The 22,024-nt window shown below is 47.5% G+C and overlaps 4 protein-coding genes across 5 annotated transcripts; 1 reads left to right on the forward strand and 3 right to left on the reverse strand.

Annotated features, from left to right (window-relative positions):
* Positions 1-4,634: 4,634 nt before the first annotated feature.
* On the reverse strand, positions 4,635-6,036 carry LOC311340929 (uncharacterized protein). The gene is made up of 2 exons (XM_084465840.1): positions 5,966-6,036; positions 4,635-5,402 (listed from the first exon to the last, which is right to left on the reverse strand). The coding sequence occupies exons 1-2, from the start codon at positions 6,018-6,020 to the stop codon at positions 4,756-4,758; spliced, it is 702 nt and encodes a 233-aa protein (XP_084321966.1). The 5' UTR covers positions 6,021-6,036; the 3' UTR covers positions 4,635-4,755.
* A 235-nt stretch (positions 6,037-6,271) lies between these two features.
* Positions 6,272-11,772, reverse strand: ndufaf5 (NADH:ubiquinone oxidoreductase complex assembly factor 5). The gene is made up of 11 exons (XM_084465837.1): positions 11,417-11,772; positions 11,032-11,072; positions 10,597-10,660; positions 10,451-10,498; positions 9,997-10,100; positions 9,153-9,192; positions 8,367-8,564; positions 7,777-7,837; positions 7,252-7,335; positions 6,547-6,629; positions 6,272-6,467 (listed from the first exon to the last, which is right to left on the reverse strand). The coding sequence occupies exons 1-11, from the start codon at positions 11,690-11,692 to the stop codon at positions 6,381-6,383; spliced, it is 1,086 nt and encodes a 361-aa protein (XP_084321963.1). The 5' UTR covers positions 11,693-11,772; the 3' UTR covers positions 6,272-6,380.
* A 267-nt stretch (positions 11,773-12,039) lies between these two features.
* On the forward strand, positions 12,040-19,374 carry esf1 (ESF1 nucleolar pre-rRNA processing protein). Of its 2 annotated transcripts, none has more exons than XM_084465827.1 (14): positions 12,040-12,106; positions 13,063-13,389; positions 13,675-13,940; positions 14,232-14,345; positions 14,667-14,779; positions 15,028-15,180; positions 15,558-15,672; positions 15,763-15,958; positions 16,214-16,399; positions 16,649-16,770; positions 16,928-17,030; positions 17,159-17,235; positions 17,822-17,974; positions 18,211-19,374. In XM_084465827.1, the coding sequence occupies exons 2-14, from the start codon at positions 13,077-13,079 to the stop codon at positions 18,508-18,510; spliced, it is 2,211 nt and encodes a 736-aa protein (XP_084321953.1). In that variant the 5' UTR covers positions 12,040-12,106; positions 13,063-13,076; the 3' UTR covers positions 18,511-19,374. The 2 variants fall into 2 exon arrangements, with proteins under 2 accessions (XP_084321953.1, XP_084321954.1); XM_084465828.1 differs by having other exon boundaries at positions 17,162-17,235.
* On the reverse strand, positions 19,371-21,836 carry btbd3a (BTB (POZ) domain containing 3a). Its single transcript, XM_084465833.1, has 5 exons — positions 21,738-21,836; positions 21,149-21,382; positions 20,869-20,959; positions 20,626-20,744; positions 19,371-20,446 (listed from the first exon to the last, which is right to left on the reverse strand). Exons 2-5 carry the CDS (start codon positions 21,310-21,312, stop codon positions 19,414-19,416), a joined length of 1,407 nt encoding a protein of 468 aa, XP_084321959.1. The 5' UTR covers positions 21,313-21,382; positions 21,738-21,836; the 3' UTR covers positions 19,371-19,413.
* Positions 21,837-22,024: the final 188 nt, after the last annotated feature.

The following is a 22,024-nucleotide window of genomic DNA, read 5'->3' on the forward strand; positions in this document are numbered from 1 at the left end:
TGTGCTCTGAACGCTGACTAACGGAACCGCTTCAATCTCCTCTTTTACTGTTGGTTACCATGGCTTCAATCGCCTAACATATTAGTTGGTTACCCTAGCAACATATTAGTTGGTTTCCATTGCAACATATTAGTTGGGTACCCTAGCAACATATTAGTTGGTTACTGCAGAATTATATTTGTCAGGTACCGTAGCAACATATTAGTTTGTTACCCTAGCAACATATCAGTTGGTTACTGTAGCAACATATAAGTTTGTTAGCGCAGCAACCCGGTTCACCACAAGTGGTGTGTTTTTTTTCTGTTATAGAACATTGAAGGATTCCAGAAAGTGTATACTTGATTGATTTAAGATAACATTTTATTCGGAACATTATATTAATTTATGAAATACACTCAATCACCCACATGAAATACAAGATGGTGAGGCAGGGCATAGGCCAGCTGATAAACGGTTCCACTGCCTGATTCCCGTCACAGGACGTCGCCCTAGTCCAGGATCACTTCGTACACCGTGTCAGAGGTCAGGTCAGAGGTCGCCACAGGGTCTGGTGTAGGGTGAGGGTCGCTCCGGTTCTGAAGCGTTTTCCTGGAACAACGCTTCGTTTGAATCAGAAGGACCAGGGCCAGTGCCAGGCCCACTGTCACGACCACCGGGATCCTACAGTAGTGGGCAGATCCCAATGCCGTGGTTGGAGTATCCGCCATCTCATCTTCCTCCGAGGCTCCAACCACCGGGATCCTCCTGTGGTGGGCAGATCCCAATAATGTAGTTGGAGTATCCGCCATCTCATCTTCCTCCGAGGCTCCTGGTTGGTCCTCCTGACCAGGTGGATCCACCTCAAGGTACGCTGCGCTCCTACCCTGGCAGATGTACAGGCCGCTGTGCTCTACTCGTGCCCGCTGCACCGTCAGAGAGTGGTTGTCCGCAGCCAGGCTGAAGTGTCCGTCCTCGTTGTGGTCCAGCAGGGAGCACAGGGTCCCTGTCCCCTCGAATCTTTGCCACTGGACCGGGAGTCTAGAGACGTCGTGAAGACACTGGAGCTCCACCGTCTTCCCTTCAGACACGTGCACCCTGGGAAGGGACCCTGTTGACACTAGGGACACGGCTAGGTTCATACCTCCTTCATTTCCATTATCTAGATTCCAAATGATCACTGTGTTTGTATACCAACTACAAACTGTCATTAGCCCTTGTTTTAATTAAGCGACCATTCTGAAAACATTGGGAATCTTTGGAAAGGTATTAAAAGTGAATCCCCCTCACATGAATAGCATCTAAGCTGCTGTAACTCTGCAAGTCTATGGAAGCGGCTAACAGAAAGGAAATACTCACCCTGCCTGCAAACTCACACAAGAATGAATTTGGAATGAAACAACTCTGAATCTGGGTAAGACAAATAGACGCCAATTTAAAGATATCTTGTGTATTCCTTTAATAATAGGATTACAAGGTCTAGGAACAAGGCTGTACAATCCAAGAAAAGTAGGCACAGCAAAATAATATTTCAGATACATTTGCATATGATGACCACTTGCTTTCTTTTGGCTAACGAATGGTGACGTATGCGTGTCAATCTAGACTGAATGGAGCCTTCCTGCACCTTAATGACCCGTCTCGGTACTGTCTAACCCTGAGTTGCTCCTTAATGACCTGTCTCTGTATCGTCTAACCCCGAGTTGCTCCTTAATGACCTGTCTCTGTATCGTCTAACCCTGAGTTGCTCCTTAATGACCTGTCTCTGTACCGTCTAACCCAGAGTTGCTCCTTAATGACCTGTCTCTGTACCGTCTAACCCTGAGTTGCTCCTTAATGACCTGTCGCTGTACTGTGACCCCTAACTGTTCCTTAATTACATATTTCTTGATCCACCATTGGTAACTTTTTCAATTTGTAGGTTTCTTATTGATTATAACTGATATTACTTTATGACTGTTATTGTCTCAACCCACGCAGCTGACACTCCAGGGTTCTGAATGCACCTCCATGAGGCTGCAGTTCACTTACGGGCCAGAGGGGCCAGTACTGAGAAGGAATTTCTGATTATTACGCGTAGTACCTTTTAATTACTTTTTGGTTACTGGCCCCTAAACATAGCCCCTTTAATTACTTATTTGTTACTGATCCCTAAACATAGCCCCTTTAATTACTTATTGGTTACTGGTCCCTAAACATAGCCCCTTTAATTACTTTTTGGTTACTGGCCCCTAAACATAGCCCCTTTAATTACTTATTTGTTACTGATCCCTAAACATAGCCCCTTTAATTACTTATTGGTTACTGGTCCCTAAACATAGCCCCTTTAATTACTTATGGTAACTGGTCCCTAAACATAGCCCCTTTAATTACTTTTTGGTTACTGGCCCCTAAACATAGCCCTTTTAATTACTTATTTGTTACTGATCCCTAAACATAGCCCCTTTAATTACTTATTTGTTACTGGTCCCTAAACATAGCCCCTTTAATTACTTATTTGTTACTGATCCCTAAACATAGCCCCTTTAATTACTTATGGTAACTGATCCCTTAACATAGCCCCTTTAATTACTTATTCATACTGATTCCTAGACATGACTTTAATCACTAATTAAAGTGATTAACTAATCACTTTAATTAGTGATGAGTTAAGTTTCAGCGTAGTGCGTTTCTTTACCTTTTTTAGCCTGAATGAGCCATCCAGCCACTGCTATCCAGCCGTAGACCTTCATCTTGGGCACCGCAGCCACCTCTGACATCAACCTCAATGCTTGAGGAACTAAGTGTCCAAGGGAGTGTCTTAACCCAGAGAATCACGCTTCTTCTGCTTTCAGCCTCTCATGTAAGAACAGTATACCATATATAGAAACATCTACATCAGGTCCACAATATACATAAACACAATATAAATGCATGTATTATAAGAACAATTGATAATATAAATACCTCATTCTATAATGTTCATGTTACACAAAAAAAACAACCACTCTTTTTTCTCTCTCAAAGCTTGTTTATTGCGGCTCATGTTTAAAAAGGACAACCATTTAAATCCCACCATATGTACATCATTATAACATGAATAGAATGTTCTGGCCGAGGTCTGGCGTCTCTACGGCGTTTCCTTGGTGACAGCGCGGCCCACCTGGGACAGGTCGCTGAACGACACCGTAGTGGACTAGCTGGGGCTAGTCTAGGGGAGTATGAGAGGCAGTATTATTGAGCTGTGAAGGCCCTGGCTCCACAGCGCCTGGCTCGGTGTCCTCCAGCAGAACCCAGGAGCAGCCTGAGATGTTCTTCCAGAGGATGATCAGGCTCCCAGCGGCCCAGGCCCGTCTGCAGGCCGGCCCCGCCCAGAGTGGCAGGGCTCTCCTGGACCTTCTGGCACCGGAGACACGAGGGACCGCTCTGCTGGGCTCCTTCTGGCTCCACGCCGCCAACCACAAGCACCCCGAGCGGGGCTCCGGCATGGCGCCCCCGCAGCCCCAGTTCCGAGGCGTGGCGGTGCGGCCGCGGGCCCGGGTGCAGTGCGTGCGGGTGGGGCAGACCGACGGCTGCCTGGAGGTGGAGGTGGTGTTCGGCGCTGCAGGAGAAGACCCCCACGGCCCTCTATGTCCCGGGCGCCCGGAGTCCTGGAAGCTGAGGTTTGGGTGCACGCCAGACGCCCGGGTACTGGTGGAGCAGCTGTGCTCCTGACAGTGAGGACCTGACGGAGGACTGCACCGCCCCGTGCAGCAGCGCTCATTAGCCACTGAGTCATGGAAGCTTCCAGAGAACCAAGCACTATTCGTTATGATCACCATCTCTTTCAAACTGTTGAGCAACAGGATGGGGTTGTTATGATTATTTTTGTAATGCACAGGACGTGACGTCATCATGTGATACTGGGTCTCATAAGGGAATTTTATTGATCTAATCATATTTATTCATCATATTAATCGACTGAATCCTCCTTCTATAATGTCTGTAATGTCTATAATGTCAGGGTTTCCAATGCTGCGATGAAGGTGTAAAATAATATGATACTATGATCAAGTACAATATTATAGTATAGTATCTACTTACAATGAATAATTTAATAAAGTATAACATTTATATATATAATGAATTCCTGAATAAAGTACAACATTTATTTATATAATGAATTCTTCAATAAAGATGACTCGTTGACACTGGATTTAGACAAGTTTCATTCTCATCTCCTCATCAAAACAAAACCATTTATTTGTAATCAACATGTAATCAACTGAATTACTCTTAATTTATAAGAAACTGCTTCCCTTCTCTATATCTCCCTTCTGTGCCGTCTCTCTCTCTCTCTCTCTCTCTCTGTGTCTCTCTCTCTCCTATCATGATGACTTTATGGCAGTGTGTGTCCCCCGCGGCCCCCAGCGGCCCCCCCGCCCAGCAGGGGCCCCTACAGATGAACGTTCCTCGCTACCTACTGTGCGGACAGGGCAAGGACGAGCACTTTGCACTTTCCAGGTCATACTGTGTGTGTGTGTGTGTGTGTGTGTGTGTGTGTGTGTGTGTGTGTGTGTGTGTGTGTGTGTGTGTGTGTGTGGAGGTTCTCCAGGTCATACTGTGTGTGTGTGTGTGTGTGTGTGTGTGTGTGTGTGTGTGTGTGTGTGTGTGTGTGGAGGTTCTCCAGGTCGGGCTGTGTGTGTGGAGGTTCTCCAGGTCATGTGTTCTCTCTCTCTCTCCAGGTGTATCTGCGGAGGTTCTTCCAGGTCATGCTGTGCTCTGCCGGAGGTTCTCCGTTGAGAGGGGGCGACGGTCTCTCTAGCACTGCGGGCTAGCGCTCCTGGGTTTACCGACAGTGGCGTAGAGCTGGTTACCGTGAGGCGGGGCATAGGCCAGCTGATAAACGTTTCCCCTGCCTGATTCCCGTCGCAGGACGTCGCCCTGGTCCGGGATCTCTGCGTACACCCTGTCAGAGGTCAGGTCAGAGGTCGTGACGGGATCGGGTATAGGGTCGCTCCGGTTCTGAAGCGTATTCCTGGAACGATGCTTCCTTTGAATCAGAAGGACCAGGACCACGCCCAGCGCCACACCCAGTGTGAGGCCCACTGCCACGCCCACCGGGATCCTCCAGTTGTATACCTTGGTGGGCGTGTCCTCCGTCTCATCTTCCTCCGAGGCCTGTTGGTCCTCCTGACCAGGTGGATCCACCTCAAGGTACGCTGCATTCCTACCCTGGCAGATGTACAGGCCGCTGTGCTTTGCTCGTGCCCGCTGCACCGTCAGAGAGCAGTTGTCCGCAGCCAGGCTGAAGTGTCCGTCCTCGTTGTGGTCCAGCAGGGAGTACAGGTTCCCTGTCCCCTCGAATCTTTGCCACTGGACCGGGAGTCTAGAGACGTCGTGAAGACACTGGAGCTTCGCCGTCTTCCCTTCAGACACGTGCACCCTGGGAAGGGACCCTGTTGGCACTAGGGACACGGCTAGGTTCACACCTCCTTCATTTCCATTATCTAGATTCCAAATGATCACTGTGTTTGTACACCAACTACAAACTGTTACTGGTCCTCGTTTTAATTAAGCGACCATTCTGAAAACATTGGGAATCTTTGGTATTATAAGTGAATCCCCCTCACATGAATAGCATCTAAGCTGCTCTAACTCTGCAAGTCTATGGAAGCGGCTAACAGAAAAGAAATGCTCACCCTGCCTGCAAACTCACACAAGGATGAATTTGGAATGAAACAACTCGTCTGATTCTAGGTAAGACAAGCAGACACCAATTTAAAGATATCTTGTGTATTCCTTTAATAATAGGATTACAAGGTCTAGGACTTGTAATCAAGTCCTAGGGACTTTACTGGTCCCAAAACATAGCCCCTTTAATTACTTATGGTAATTGATCCCTTAATATAGCCCCTTTAATTACTTATCCATACTGATTCCTAGATATGACTTTAATCACTAATTCAAGTGATTAACTAATCACTTGAATTAGTGATGAGTTAAGTTTCAGCGTAGTGCGTTTCTTTACCTTGCTGAGCCTGAACGAGCCACCCAGCCACTGCTATCCAGACGTAAACCTTCATCTTGGGCACCGCAGCAATCTCTGATCAACCTCAATGCTTGAGGAACTAAGTGTTCAAGGGCGTGTCTTAACCCAGAGAATCACGCTTCTTCTGCTTTCAGCCTCTTATGTAAGAACAGTATATCATATACACAATCATATACATAAACACAATATAAACGCATGTATTATAAGAACAATTCATAATATAAATACCTCATTCTAGAATGTTAATGTTAAGAAAAAAAAAAAACACCCATTATTTTTTCTCTCTCAAAACTTGTTTATTGCGGCTCATGTTTAAAAAGGACTACCATTTAAATCCCACACTATGTACATTATCATAACATGAATAAAATATTCTGGCCGAGATCGGGCGTCTCTACGGCGTTTCCTTGGTGACGGTGCGGCCCACCTGGGACAGGTCGCTGAACGACACCGTAGCAGATCCTCGTTTCGCCGGCCGGGCCTGAAGACAAAAGGAAACACGCTGGTACTGCAAACCGACCGCCGCACACAACACTGTCCTGATGTCACTTCCTGTTTACCTGCGACTCGTGAGGCTTCCAGCCAATCATGTAGAGGACGTGGAAGGTGGCGGGAACACCGCCGTCTGGATGACCGTACATCTCTGGGGACGGGTCAAGCCAGTTGAACATTTAAAGTTAGAGTCTACAAATCAGTGTTGTGAGGAGGATAATATCAGAGGGAGAGAAGACACCAAACAGGAAGTGGACACATTCTGCACCTCGTCACCCAGCAACCGTCACTTCCTCTTCCTAAGATAGACCACAGTGTTTTCCTAATCTCTATCCCCTACCTAACCCTGCCACAAACCCAACCATGAACCTCACCCCACCACTAACCCAACCACAAACACAACCCTACCACTATCCTAACCGTACCAATAACCTACCACTAACCAACCCTACCACTATCCTAACCATACCAATAACCTACCACTAACCAACCCCACCCAAACCAGCCCTAACCTGGCTGGAGACGCATTCTCCGAGGTGCAGACCACGGCGAGAGCGAGGACGTTGGGTCCCATGCTCAGACATTCAGAAGGTTCAGCAGGAGACCCCATTAAACGTGTGGTTGTTGTTCTGTTATCTGCTTGTACTGCTGTACTGGGACCCGGCCTACACAGCTCAATAATACTGCCTCTCATACACCCCTAGTCCCAGCCCAGGAAGGATCCTCCTGGCCTGGGGCTGAACCAGGGAGGATTCTAGTGGTCTCGTGCTTACCCTTGTAGATGGCCGCTGCCGCCAGCATGGAGTCTCTGTGGAGGACGGACTTCCTGTTCCACGCACAGTTACTCTCGCCCATCCCTGAGAGAGAGAGAGAGAGAGAGAGAGAGAGAGAGAGAGAGAGAGAGAGAGAGAGAGAGAGAGAGAGAGAGAGAGAGAGAGAGAGAGAGAGAGAGAGGTGAAAATGTGTGTAGTTGTTTCTTCGTGGGCACTATTAGGGAAAGCTAGCTATCCATTACAGTTCATATGTGCACGCTTGTGTTGGACTAAAGAAAGAGACAGCTTTAGGAGCTGCTAAACACGCTGCTAAATCGTCAATGGATTAGCAACAATTTCAGCACACACCTACACCAGGAGAGGAGGTGAGCTGAACAAAGATCAGGGCTGATTCACTTCTCCATATAGACCATGCCAACATGAACATGGAGCCTGTAGTTAGTTAGGTAATACACTGTAGTGGTTTAGTTAGTAAAATGATGGACATGATGTCATTATGTTGAGAAGCTGCGTGATGTGTCTGACCTTGCAGATCCGTCATGACCTCGAAGATACTGGGGTAGTCCACCTGGATCTCATCCAGATCCTGCAAAAGAGAGAGTCACCCATTGTCTACCTCAAAGACCAGTCTCTGTATTATCTAACCCCTACCTGCTGCTCAATGACCAGTCTCTGTACAGTCTAACCCCTACCTGCTCCTTAGTGACCGGTCTTTGTAATGTCTGACCCCTACCTGCTCCTCGATGAAGCTGTTCCTAGCTGGTTTTATCATGGTTCCAACCAGTTTTAACTGCTCCTAGCTGGTCCTAAGATGGTTCAAATTGGTCCTAGCTGGTTTTAACCAGTTCAAACAGGTCCAAGCTGGTTCTTACATGGTTTTTACCTCTCCAAACGATTCCTAGTTGGTTCTTACATGGTTCTAGTTCACAAACTTGTAGCAGTGTTCACTCTCTTTTTTTCTCTCTCAAAGCTTGTTTATTGCGGTTCTAACTTGTTAAAACGGGTTGAAACTGCTCCTAGCTGGTTCTAACATGGTTCTAACATGGTTCTAACATGGTTCTAACTGGTTCTAACTGGTCCTAGCTAGTGCTAGCTGACTCTAACTGGGTCCTCACCACGGTGAGCATGTTGAAGCCGGCCTGGCCCATCAGGTTCCCCAGGTCGCTGACGGCGGTGTAGGGGGAGATGTGGGGGGAGAAGCCCCCCTCGCGCTCCGTCTCCGCCAGCTGCAGCGAGCAGCGCAGCTCGAACAGCGTCTCCCCGCCCACCACCGCCCCGATGAACACCCCGTCGGGCTTCAGCACCGACTGGATCTGGAGGGGAGCACCGCACGGCCAGCTACGTCAGCTGCTGCTCCCACTGGCTGGACTGGTAGGATAACTTCCAACCTGATGTAACTAGTATCATAACTACAAACCTGATATAACTACTATGATAACTACCAACCTGATATAACTACTATGATAACTACCAATCGGATATAACTACTATGATAACTACCAATCTGATATAACTACTATGATAACTACCAACCTGATATAACTACTATGATAACTTCCAACCTGATATAACTACCAACCTGATATTACATGCATGATAACTACAAACCTGATATAACTACTATGACAACTACCAACCTGATATAACTACTATGATAACTACCAATCTGATATAACTACTATGATAACTACCAATCTGATATAACTACTATGATAACTACCAACCTGATATTACATCCATGATAACTACAAACCTGATATAACTACTATGATCACCACAAAGTGGGAGTTCTGCTGTTGCTCTAAGATGAGCACAGCAGCCCTTGTAAAATGTTGGATGCTGGACACGTCTAAACGTTGGAGCTGACTTAATGCTGTACCTGACTAAATGTTGAGCCATACCTGTCTGAAGGCTCCCGGCAGGTCGTTGATCCAGTGCAGACTAGAGGAGACGGGCAGAAACTGGTGGATTACAAGATTTCAAACAACTTCATCTAACTCAACCTTAGTTGGTCTTGTTTATGCTACCATTCTGCATCCTTCCATTCAGCTCCTATCACAATCCTAGCCTCCCTGGAAGGAGGGTCCGCCTCTGTGTTCCTGCTCACGGTCTCCCTTAGAGGTTTTAGGGTTAAGGCAGTGGAGCCCTGGGAGACTGACTGGCATTGAAGGCTGTATTGCAGTCATATAACCCATTTATCTGCGTAACCCTCAGGTATGTCCAGACACGCCCATGTATAGCAGTGATCACTAGAGGGAACATTCTCCATCGACATCATCATTCATCTTCCTTCACCTGTTGACCTTTGATAGCACCGGGTTAGGGTCATCACCTCATGCTGCTGATCACCAGGTCAAAGGTCATGACCTCATGCTGCTGAGCACCAGATCAAATGTTAAAGGTAATCACCTCATGCTGCTGAGCACCAGGTCAAATGTTAAAGGTAATCACCTCATGCTGCTGAGCACCAGGTCAAATGTTAAAGGTAATCACCTCATGCTGCTGAGCACCAGGTCAAATGTTAAAGGTAATCACCTCATGCTGCTGAGCACCAGGTCAAATGTTAAAGGTAATCACCTCATGCTGCTGAGCACCAGGTCAAATGTTAAAGGTAATCACCTCATGCTGCTGAGCACCAGGTCAAATGTTAAAGGTAATCACCTCATGCTGCTGAGCACCAGGTCAAATGTTAAAGGTAATCACCTCATGCTGCTGAGCACCAGGTCAAATGTTAAAGGTAATCACCTCATGCTGCTGAGCACCAGGTCAAAGGTGTTTTCTGGGAAGGGCAGGAACTCCTCGTCAGCCAGTACACACTGGGTCGGGATCTCACAGGCGGACCTCTGGTTCTGGAGGGAAAATACTTCAGTCTACAACTGCCAAACTGTTCCCCCTTACTACTGCAATATCACTTCAATCTACAACTACATATCCGTTCCCTTTCCTACTGCAATATCACTTCAATATACCACTACTCATCAGTTCCCCTTCCTACTGCAATATCAATGACTTCAATCTACAAGGCTTCTACCTATCTGTTTGAAATTACTTCAATGTACAACACTTACTAAAATACTGCCTACAATGTACTTGAAACAGCTGTAGGCCCCACCTGTCCTGTCTCATGTTAATAGAAGTACACGTTTTGACTTTTTGAGACAAAATATTGAAGATGTTCCATATGGACCTGGAGACTCACCAGGCGGTCTTCTGAGGTGTCTGCTAGGACCAAACGCTCCACCACATCCTGAGAGACAGGAACCAGGCCACAGGTCAATCAATGGTACACATATCAATCAAACACTGATTGATCCACGAGTTAAAGATGCTGGGAGGAGAGTGTACCTTGCTCAGGTGTTGGGCAATGTGGCTCTTCCCACAGCCCAAATCCAGAGCCAGCGGGAAGGTTCTGGAGAAACACAGAAACATAGAACCTATAGAACCCAATACCGACAACATTCACAGGTTTGAAAGATCCTGTACATACAGACTATGCCTTAGTATTTCTATCCATGAGCTAACTAACTATCAACTACTAGTTTACTACTTTGTGGTTTGAAGGGGTTAAACAAGTGTGTAGCAAATGCAAGTTGGGCTCACAATGGGGTCTTGAGACTAATGAGGGGTCAGAGTTGACCACAGTGGTCAGAGTTGACCACAGTGTGATCACAGCTTGAAACCTTAAACTCAACTACACGTGTACAAATGTACAGACGTTTCGTTTCAACTCGGATCGGTCAGCATATAGGATACGAGTGGTGATGTGGTGTCTTTACTTACCGAGCGATGTCATAGACCCGGTCCGCCACGCGACTCCCCACCTGCAGAACATCCCCCAACAACCCAAATCATCTCCTCATTCAGCACTATGACAAGCTCCATTCAACCTGCTACATGTAATACAACTACTCTTATACTGTGGGCAGTCAGTCCGGTAAGTTAAATTAAAGCAATAGACCTACTACAAATAGTCATTCGTTTAACATAATGTAACAGTTGTGTTCATTCATTTGTGTTATTATTTTTGGAATTATTGTTGTTTTTTATATTCCTTATTACAGTCGTTATTACGTTGAAAGCATATGGTGTTGATGTATGGCCATGGGGAAATGTTTGTCTCATGCCAACATATCAACTGAACCTGAGGCAATATGCTAGACATTACCTCGTCTCTCAGGTAGTCAAATTGCTGGCTCCCCTGTAGCGACGCTGCCCACTTCCTCTGTCTTCTCTTCATCTCTCTGTCAAACACATTCATCCCTGTCCCTCCCGACCTGTGCCTGCGGGACTCTGTCCTCTGTGGAGGCGCAGGGTTGAGGGATGCCAGGCGGCTTTTCGGAGTGTTTGGAGCCGCTGTCAGGACACCTCTTTGGGGATGGGCGAACCAAGTCCTGCAGGTCATTAGGACTCGGGTCCGGGAATTACTGACGAGCTTATTCATTTTGGACCTGTCGTTCCGTTGCTTGGAATTACTCTACAAATTGAAGAATGTTTCCCAACATTGCAAAACAGACACACTGTTGTCTGTAGACTGACCTCAAGGAAACAACTACAGAAAACATGGACTGGATTACGGATTTCGCCGAACCGGAACTGGATTGCAATTAGTTGCTGTTTTTTTGTATATTGACTATGTTTAGCCATTGTCATTCCGGCAATTTCGGACGTTTATACATATTCTTGCTGCACATGTATGTCATGCAATGTTTCATAAATGGTTAATAACATACATTTTCTCCTTGTTAGGTCAGTTTGTCCAAGTTCTCTTACTGTAGTAATGGGCGGGGCAAAAAGGTCAATGAAGTAATGCATGCCGGGAAAACACATGTGTAAACCACCAGACGAACACAACTTGGTATGAACATTTAAACACGTTACTGTTTAGATGATTTATAGATATTTAAGCTAGATAAATGATTGGTATTATGTGGTGTTGATTTATGTTTCACTCCCTCTATGTAAATGTTGCAGACTCTTATAACAGTTAGTTGCTAAACTAGCGTAATGTTGCTTCGCTCTGTCTGCAATGTAAATATATAAGCCGAAGGGCTGTGACTCCCCGTTAAACGGAAATGTTTATCTTTAGTCTCTCTAGTCTCTCTCTTAGTTACTGCAGTTATGTAAACCAACAGCCTAATCTCAGACGATAACTAAAATGCTGGTATGATAACTACCATAACTACCAACCTGATATAACTTCCAACCTGATGTAACCAATATGATAACTACCAACCTGATATAACTACTATGATAACTACCAATCTTATGTAACTACTATTACTACCAACCTGATATAACTACTATGATAACTTCCAACCTGATATAACTACTATGATAACTTCCAACCTGATATAACTACTATGATAACTTCCAACCTGATATAACTTGTATGATAACTTCCAACCTGATATAACTACTATGATAATTACCAACCTGATATAACTACTATGATTACTACTACCAACCTGATATAACTACTATGACTACCAACCTGATATAGCTACTAGGCACTTCAACCTTGTATGAGTCAACTATGATACTGAACTCTCCTTAGATGTTGAAGAATGACCTATGAATTAACGCTGACTGACTCTGATCTGGCCTCAGTTAGCAGATAGCTCAGACCTGTGAGCGACCTGTGGTTCTAGATAGTTTAGCTGCCTGTAAATCTACCTGTTTCAGGGAGTTTAGTTAACTGTTGTTTCAAGTAGTTTAGTTACCTGTTGTTTAGTTACCTGTTGTTCCAGGCAGTTTAGTTAACTGTTGTCTCAGGTAGTTTAATTCCCTGTATATATTTACCTGTTGTCTCAGGTAGCAGAGTCGCCATGTCGAAGAAGCCGAACGAGGATGCGCGGTTCCGTCGGGTGCAGAAGGACCCGCGGTTCTGGGAGATGCCCGACCGGGATAAAAAGGTCCAGATCGACAAGCGCTTCCAGGCCATGTTCAAGGACAAGCGCTTCCAGGTGAAGCAGACAGTGGACAAGCGGGGCCGGCCGGTCAACCACACCGCCAAGGAGGACCTCAAGCGCTTCTACAACCTCTCTGAGTCTGAGGGCGAGGAGGCGGAGGAGCCGGGGAAGAAGGAGGGAAAAAAGAAGGTGGAGGTGAAGACAGGAGGGCCGTCCGAAGAGGAAGACGGTAGGTTCTTATGCGCTTGCTCATGAGAGCAATTCGGATAGGAAGACAACATATTGTAGCTTTAGTTTGATTTCCACTGCTGTGTACCGTGTACTGGCTGGCGTGGCGTCACGCAGTGGGGCGCGTGACCCGGGCTTCCTCCGGCATGGAGCGTCTCTCACGCTCGGGATTGGGGTCTAAACACGTCTCTAGTGCACATGACTGTTAGCATGTGGGTGATTCAGGGACTAAACAAAAGCTGTTAGCATGTTGGTGATTCAGGGACTAAACAAAAGCTCTTCCCAGATGAGGAAGGTGAGGAGGATGACTCTGAGCTGGAAGGAGGCAGTGATGATGGAGAGGAGGAGGAGGAGTCATCGGAGGAGGAGGAGTCTGGTTTGGACTCTGAGGATGATAGTGAGCCCGACCTGGCCAGGGGGGTGGGCAACGTAGAGACCAGCTCTGATGAAGATGAGGAGGAAGATGAAGTTGAGTCCTTACTCCGACGGGAGGAAGAGGAGATCCAACACGACTGGGGTGACCTGTGTAAAGACGCCCCCCGCGGGGAAGAGGTGAGAGATGTTTCCCAGAAGGGGCTCTGAGGTTCTCATGAGCCAGCTGGAGTTGAAGCTACGGGGAACGGCTACATCATTTCCATACAATTACAGTTTTCAGACATTACAGTTACTGTTGTTTGGGACAGAATTACACTCCATGAGACAATGGGTGTACATGATTTTTAGAGGGAAACTTTCACATCAGCTTTGTGTGTTGTGTGTGTAGGTGTGGGCCCAGCTAGCTGTGTGTAACCTGGACTGGTCAGGTTGTGTATTTTGGTATAGCTTAGTGTGTTGTGTGTGTAGGTGTGGCCCCGGCTAGCTGTGTGTAACGTGGACTGGGACCGCCTGAAGGCTCAAGATCTGCTGGCTCTCTTCAAGTCCTTCAAACCAGCAGGAGGGGTGGTGCTGTCAGTCAAGGTGAACCTAGTGCACCATATATACACACTATTACACCATATATACAAACTATTAAACAGAATGACATTATATATATATACACACTATTAAACTATATATACACTATTACACTATATTTACACATTGTGACACTAAATATACACACTATTACACACTATGACACTATATTTACATACTATGACACTACTACACAACACTGTATATAATGTATATATAATGTATATATCATGTATATAATATTTGTATAATACATATTATGTATATATCATGTATAAAATGTGTTTAATATATCTTAACATATATAATCAAATGTATATCCAGATCTACCCGTCGGAGTTTGGGAAGGAGCGGCTGCAGATGGAACAGAGTCAGGGACCCCTGGAGCTGTTGGTCAGCCTCCCTGAAGACCCGGAGAAGGACTCAGAGGAAGAGAAGTACGACTCCTTATGCTATTTAATCAACTCACTTATAATTTCATCCTCAAACGACGATGACTACAGTTGTGCTGCTGGGGTTCTTCCTCTCTGTCAGGAACAATTGACATCAATAGTGATATAATAATATTTTGACATCAATAGTGATAGAAGAATACTTTGACATCACTAGTGATATAGGAGTGCTTTGTGATCAACACGAATGCAGATGAATCAGCTGGTGAGTGACAAGGTGTTTTCTACTGCAGGGTGCACAGGGAGAAGCTGCGGGACTACCAGTTCAAGCGTCTCCGCTACTTCTTCGCCGTGGTGGAGTGTGACTCTGCAGAGACGGCCGCCAAACTCTACAGCGAGTGTGACGGCTTTGAGTATGAGAGCAGTAGCTCTATCCTGGACCTGCGGTGAGTCGAGAACAGCGACTGGACCAGAGACCAGACCAGAGACTATAGAGAGTAGACCAGAAACTATAGAGACTAGACCGGAGACTATAGAAACTATACCAGAAACTATAGAGACAAGTCTATAGAGACTGGACCAGAGATTTGACTGTCCTTTGTAGACGGTAGTTTGACTGTCCTGTGTGTAAACAGTAGTTTGACGGTCCTCTGTGTAGACGGTAGTTTGACTGTCCTCTGTGTAGATGGTAGTTTGGCTGTCCTCTGTGTAGACGGTAGTTTGACTGTCCTCTGTGTAGACGGTAGTTTGACTGTCCTGTGTAGACGGTAGTTTGACTGTCCTCTGTGTAGACGGTAGTTTGACTGTCCTCTGTGTGCACCAGTTTCATTCCAGATGACGTGGTGTTTGATGAGGAGCCCAAAGAGGTGGCCACAGAGGTGGAGCTCTCCACCTACACCCCCAAAATGTTCACCTCCTCTGCTGCCGCTACCTCCAAGGTACACACACACTCAAGCACGCACACAAGCACGCAGGCACACGCACACACACGTAGCCAGGTGTTTGAGGTGAAGGTGTTCCTGCTGCAGGTGGAGGTGACCTGGGACGAGACGGACCACGACCGCATCCAGGCCCTCAACAGGAACTTCAACAAGTCTGATCTCCTGGATATGGACTTCAACGCCTACCTGGCCTCCTCCAGCGAGGAGGAGGAGGAGGAGGACCAGCAGGGTGGAGCAGTGGAGTCTCAAGAGGAGCAAGAGAAGACCGAAGACAAGCTGGCAGGTGGGGACCCTCCAAACCACAACACTAGGGTTTAGGGTGTCCTAGTCCTACTATGGGTGTACGGTATCCTAGTCTATCCACCAATAGGGAAGTGTCAGAGTCTGACCACCAATAGGGAAGTGTCAGAGTCTGACCACCAATAGGGAAGTATTTGGGTCTGTCCACCAATAGGGAAGTGTTGAAGTGTCATTGGGACAGAGTCTGTCCCAATGCTAGTGGGAATTATTACTAATTTCTGTCTACTTCCTGTCTCAGGGGAGCAGAGGGAGGTGCCTCCAGTGGAGGAGGAGGAGGATGAAAAGAGGAAGAGACGGAAGAACAAGAAGAAGAGTGGAGAGGAGCAGATCGCCCGCTACCGAGAGCTGCTGAAGGGCATCCAGCAGAAGGAGAGCCTGCAAAGAGGAGACAATGAGATGGAGATGGAGGTGTCCTGGGTCCCTGGTAGGTAGACCACCCTGCACTACATCTAGTAGACCACACTCTGGTCGAGAACATCTAGTAGACCTCCCTCTGGTCCAGAACATCTAGTAGACCTCCCTCTGGTCCAGAACATGTAGTAGACCGCCCTCTGGTGCAGAACATCTTGTAGACCTTATTGTAGACACCTTATTGTCAATGAGGGAGGGAGGGGGGAGAGGGCTGGATGGTAGAGACGTAGGAGTGACTGTGAGAGTGTCTCCATGGCAACAGGTCTGAGGGAGACCACGGAGAGGCTGGTGAAGCAGAAGATGGAGGTTCAGGAGCAGCGGACCCCCTGGGAGGACTACCTGGAGAAGAAGAAGGAGAGGAGGAAACAGAGGAGGAACCAAGAGGTGGGGTGTTTGATGATGTGTAGTTATGGACGAGGACCAGGAGGTGGGGTGTTAGTGTCATGTGTTTGATAATGTGTGGTTAAAGAAGTGGGGTGTGTTTGTATCGTGTGTTTGATGTGGTTATACACACACAGCAACAGCAAGTCTCTTTCTCCAGGGGGAGGCGGAGTCAAACCTCCTTGAGGAAGATGAAGACGATGACGTTCCATCAGACGTGGACCTTAACGACCCTTACTTCGCTGAGGAGCTGGGCGCTTCAGGTACCTCGTTAGCAACAGCCAATCAGACGAAGTCCTTCAGCAGGACTTAAGGTTATCCAGTAAGCATCCATGTTAAACCCTGCTGACCCAGCATTAACTTCCTGTTTGGTTGGCTATCCTCCTTGCAGCAGGTGTGAGGAAGAAACCAACGAAGAAGAAAGAAGAGGAGAGTTCAGAGGAGGATGAAGAGCTGGAGAAGAGAAAGGTTTCAGAACTTAACAAAATAAAGCTGTGTTTTTTAAAAGCCGCAGGAGCGGTAAAATGGGGTTGTTTCAAAATGCCACAAATAAGCTGCACCGTAGTACAAGCCACAATGCTGGAGTGAAACTTTAAGAAAATAGTTCAAAAGTTGCAATGTTCCTTGTGACCGCGCCTCGTTGCCTGTCCACTGATGGTTGAGATGGCGTCTGTGAGTAATTGGAGACGAGGCAGATTCAAGCTATATTAAAACCCTGCACTTTTTGACCGATTTAGTAAACAAGGCATATTTTATTTTACAAGTTGGTCATTTAGACGCGGAGGCTTTGAGATACCGCTCATGGACTGAGAGCACATTGTGGTAAACGCAAATAACTGAAGAAAGTTTTTATGTTTGCATCAACCTAATAACCACTCTAGAAAATAAGCTGCAGCAACAGTTTGGGTTCATAAAATCTGACAGAAGCCATGTTTTTATTTTTAAAACATATGGAACAAACCCTAATTCTGCTGTATTCTAACAACTGAACTGTGAACAACTGAACACTGTCTGTGTCTGTGTCTGTCGGCCTGTCTGTCTGTCTGTCTCTCAGGCGGAGATGTCTTTGCTGATGGGAGATGATGAGGATGAGAAGCACAACCACTTCAACTTTGAGAAGATCGTTGAGCTGCAGAACCTCAGCAAGAAGAAGAAGAAGAAACTACAGAAGAAGGGCCAGGAGGACCTCCCACAGGACCACTTCCAGGTCAGCACAGGAAGTGGTCACCAGGAGAACAATATGAGATCATCAATATCATTAGATAAAGCATTTAAATATACTATGATCTACTGCATGGGAAATAAAACATGCACAATATTCAATCTAAACTATACTGTAATATACTGTATAATAAATACACCATGTATAATATCCAATCTATAATAAACTGAACTAACATATCAGTTCAATGCGTGCGTGTGTGTGTGTTTGTGTGTGTGCAGGTGGACGTGGCAGACCCCCGGTTCCAGAAGGTATTCACGTCCCACCTGTTCAATCTGGACCCGTCGGACCCCAACTTCCGGAAGACGCGTGGCACGGACACCATCGTGGCCGAGAAGCTCCGGCGCCGCGCCCAGCAGGAAACACATCGCCGTAGGAAACAGGAAGTGCCCACGACACAGGAAGCGGTGGCAGGCGGCGCTGAGAAGAAGGGTCTGGACCCAAGTCTCTCTCTGCTGGTCAAGTCCGTCAAGAACAAGACCCAACAGTTTCAGGCCAACAAGAAGCCCAGACTCATGTAGGACACTCCTCCTCTCCCCTGCCCTTGAGGAGACTCCTCCTCTCCTCTGTCTGTGGGGAGACAGCAGCAGGAGGGTTTTGGTCCAGACCGGTTAGTACAGCTGATCAGAGGACCATCTCACCTGGACCAAATCACATGGGGCCTCATGTCATCTTAAGGTGGATTACAACGATGTCATCCCAAAATGGATTACAATGATTTGGTATAAAATGGATTTGAATTGTCATCTAAAATAGGATAACAATGTCATATGGCTGGATTAAAATATATATAAGGATGGATTAGAATGATGTCAGCTAAATATTGATTGGAATAATGTTTTGGTTTTAATGTAACATGTGGTTGTAACAGCTGTGTTAAATAATGAGTGACTGTAGATAAATATTTCCTTTATTTCCAACGCTGCAGCCAGCCAATCAGCCATTCCCTCCCAGCCACGCACCAATCAACACGCAGTAACCACACAGCCACTGCAAAACACATCAAACTGGGTATCAGCATGACCAACATAAGATCAAATGGATAAGGAACTATAGTTTGTAAAGGACCTTTTTGTTGTACTAGTGATGAAAACATGGCACCAACACCTCACCTCCACTAAGAGGAATTATGCTTTCCTTCACTCCCTTCAAATTCATACACAATAATAACGCAGATAAAAAAAATGAAAAATGATTTGATCCTGAATATCAAAATGAGCAGCAGCCATGATGGGTTAGAGCCCCATCTGTGGTGTGGCGCCTCCTTTAGGAACCTCTGGAATGTAGTCCAGTCAAGTGTCAACGTGGACACGAGAACTCAGGTCTCTTATCAGGTGTGGAAGAAGGCTTAGTGTTTATTAAGGCAGTGTTTAGAGGTCCCCAGGCCCCCCCCCCCCCCCCCCCCCCTTTAGTTGAGTCCAGCCTCAGGCATAGAAGACCAGCTCTGGGATCTGCCCTCCCTGGACTCCGGTTCCGTTGGTACTGTCCGAGGAACACTGGAACTGGAAGGTGACCTTGCCGCTCTGCACCTCCGTCACGCCCTCCTGGCCAAAGTAGCTGAGCTCGTTGCCGTCCAGGACCACGCTGGCCGTGTAGAAGGTGTCCGGCTCCACCTGCACCGGGTACTCGAACCACACGGGGAAGGTGGTGCTGGAGCCGTCGGAGAAGTACTTGACGATGTTGTGGCCCACGGTGGCGCCCTGCCGCTTGAGCTCGATCCTGGCGCCGTACTCGGCCGAGCCGCAGCTGGACCCGTACAGGCCGAAGCCCGCCACGAAGATGCGCTTGTCCACGGCGAACTGGATGCTGTCGCAGCGGCCGCGGTAGCGCCACTGGTTGCTGCGGTAGGCGCAGGACTGGAAGCGGTGGCACCGCTGGGCAGGGAGGCCGGGCCGCGGCGTGCTGCAGAACAGCAGCTCGGGCTTGTTGAGTGCCGTGAACCACAGGAAGAGCTCGTTGGTCTCACTCAGCGTCAGCAGGCCTGACTGCGCAGGCCCGTTGGCGAAGTCGTCCAGGGGCATGCTGGGCAGGCGCAGCAGGTAGATGCTCTTCCCCAGGACCAGCCGGCGGTTCTCGGCACTGGGGTCCAGGTCCCGCCGCTGACACTCGGCCTCCGCCCAGCCCAGCGCGGCCTCGAACACCACCAGCTCCTTGGCGTTGAGCGTCTCGCGCCGCAGGATGCTCTCCAGCGTGCGGGCGTCGATGTCGCAGAAGCCCTCGGAGCGCAGTGCCAGCTCGGCCTGAGCATCGATCACCTCCCAGCAGCGCAGCGTCAGCTCGGGCTCCTCGAACAGGCAGCTCTGGGACAGCAGCACGCAGGCGCTGCGGGCGCTCAGGCTGCCCTCCAGGAAGGACACGCAGGCCCGCGCCAAGTGGGGCACCATGTACTTCTTGGCAGCGTACAGCGTGGCCAGCACCGTGTCGGCACACAGCTGGATTTCATCGCAGTAGATGTACCTGGGGAGGACGGAAACCACACCTGTGATGATGGAAGATGGTGAAACCGAGGAGATGGCGAGGCAGGAGAGCAGGTGTGAGAAGCCAGTTATTTTGCTGGGAGTGTGTCCATGGTGTACAGTGGTATGAAATGGTTATGGTATGAGTGTATTGGTGCAGGCTAGGGGAGGAGAACCCACTTCAACATCGCCAGGAAGGACGGCGGTTCGACGTCTGGGATGCGGATCTCTTCCTGGTCCTCGGCCAGCTCTCCGTAGAACATGGCGTGGAACACAGAGCTGCCCACCGCCATAACGTACTGCAGAACACAAGAACCACAGTTGCACAGAACCACAGCAGCAGAGCCATAGTTTCACAGAACTACACACACCGTGATGTATGTAGCTAGGGTGGTGTAAGTGACCAGGGTGGTGTAGTCTGACCTTGTGACCCGGGACCCGCTGGGTGCTCCCCGGGGGCCCGACCAGGAAGAAGACGTCGGCCATCACCTCGTTGTTAAACATCACAGAGTTCCTGGGGGGGGGGGGGGGGGGGTAGGTACAGACAGGTCATTAAGGAGCAAGTAGGGGTTAGAGGGCTTCTTGCTCTAGGATGCCTACAGGTAGACATTGGGGATCAAACACAAACTTTCACCTCAGTGTCCAATACCACTACACTAGTGAGCCCCCCTAGTGAGTCTGTTAACACTCAGGTCATCCCCACCTCTCTCTAATGGTGGGGTAGAGGCCCTGCCAGTGTGGGCCCTGGCCCGTGGGGGAGCTGTTGTTGTCGGTCCGGTTCTGCTGCTGGTCTGTGCGGGGTGAGGATGAGGAGGCGGGGGGAGAAGGAGACAACTTGTTCTTCGAGGGGATGAGTTCTGCCGCCATATTGGCCCACTACTGGTCCACCGGGCCGTGCATAATGGTGAAGTGATGCTTCGGTCGCTCAGCGAGACAGCTGATAGAAAAATAAAGTGCATCACGATGTCAAGTCTTTCACAATCCAGGTGTAAAAATCCTTGCAGGTTTTTGATTCCTGATTTGCGGGCTACATTTTAACTTCTATTCGAGGGTTAAATAAGTTTTGCACTGAGATCAAATGCTTCTGAATGTACATGTTAACGTATTCCACTAAGTTACAAGTAATCATGTATTATGGTGAAATGTTAATACTTGGTTAAATATTCGAATCTCTAAGTTTAAGACATTTTGACAACTGTTTTTAACTATTTAACTTTAGCTTTATAGTTGTATACGTGTTCAGATATTGAAACCATCATAAATTGAGAAAAGTTTAGTTATGATATCAATACCTTTAATCCGAAAGACAGTTCATTATACAGGAGGTTGTAAACTAGTTTTACCTCCGGCCTCAGACTAGAAAGCTTTGTTTACTGCAGCGTAGAATAAGTTTTCTTCTTCGCTGTTTCTACTCGACACAAACAAACATCCGCCCCCTGGCGGCGGGCAGGGCTACGTGTCTCCTCCGAGATTAAATAATTGTATGTAACCTAATAACCTTTCCTCATAAATACTAAATACTCAATACTAAATATACCGATCATCAGGTGGTAATTCTAATATAACTATAACTGTCACT

This window comes from Micromesistius poutassou (genome assembly GCF_964030765.1).
Source record: "Micromesistius poutassou genome assembly, chromosome: 3".
NCBI lineage: Eukaryota > Metazoa > Chordata > Actinopteri > Gadiformes > Gadidae > Micromesistius > Micromesistius poutassou.

What these genes read in the sequence shown, in the direction of transcription:
- ndufaf5 (XM_084465837.1), bottom strand. Translation starts at nt 11,692, where the DNA reads ATGAATAAGCTCGTCAGTAATTCCCGGACCCGAGTCCTAATGACCTGC. An exon ending in GCTTCAACATGCTCACCGTG is followed by an intron (nt 7,838 to 8,366) that starts GTGAGGACCCAG and finishes TCTCTTTTGCAG; the next exon opens with GATCTGGATGAGATCCAGGT. An exon ending in GGCAGCGGCCATCTACAAGG is followed by an intron (nt 6,630 to 7,251) that starts GTAAGCACGAGA and finishes ACCCGTCCCCAG; the next exon opens with AGATGTACGGTCATCCAGAC.
- esf1 (XM_084465827.1), top strand. Translation starts at nt 13,077, where the DNA reads ATGTCGAAGAAGCCGAACGAGGATGCGCGGTTCCGTCGGGTGCAGAAG. An exon ending in AAGGACTCAGAGGAAGAGAA is followed by an intron (nt 14,780 to 15,027) that starts GTACGACTCCTT and finishes TTTCTACTGCAG; the next exon opens with GGTGCACAGGGAGAAGCTGC. An exon ending in TGAGGAGCTGGGCGCTTCAG is followed by an intron (nt 17,031 to 17,158) that starts GTACCTCGTTAG and finishes TCCTCCTTGCAG; the next exon opens with CAGGTGTGAGGAAGAAACCA.
- LOC311340929 (XM_084465840.1), bottom strand. Translation starts at nt 6,020, where the DNA reads ATGAAGGTTTACGTCTGGATAGCAGTGGCTGGGTGGCTCGTTCAGGCT. An exon ending in GCTCGTTCAGGCTCAGCAAG is followed by an intron (nt 5,403 to 5,965) that starts GTAAAGAAACGC and finishes CCGTGTCCCTAG; the next exon opens with TGCCAACAGGGTCCCTTCCC.
- btbd3a (XM_084465833.1), bottom strand. Translation starts at nt 21,312, where the DNA reads ATGGCGGCAGAACTCATCCCCTCGAAGAACAAGTTGTCTCCTTCTCCC. An exon ending in TACCCCACCATTAGAGAGAG is followed by an intron (nt 20,960 to 21,148) that starts GTGGGGATGACC and finishes CCCCCCCCCCAG; the next exon opens with GAACTCTGTGATGTTTAACA. An exon ending in AGCGGGTCCCGGGTCACAAG is followed by an intron (nt 20,745 to 20,868) that starts GTCAGACTACAC and finishes TGTGTTCTGCAG; the next exon opens with TACGTTATGGCGGTGGGCAG.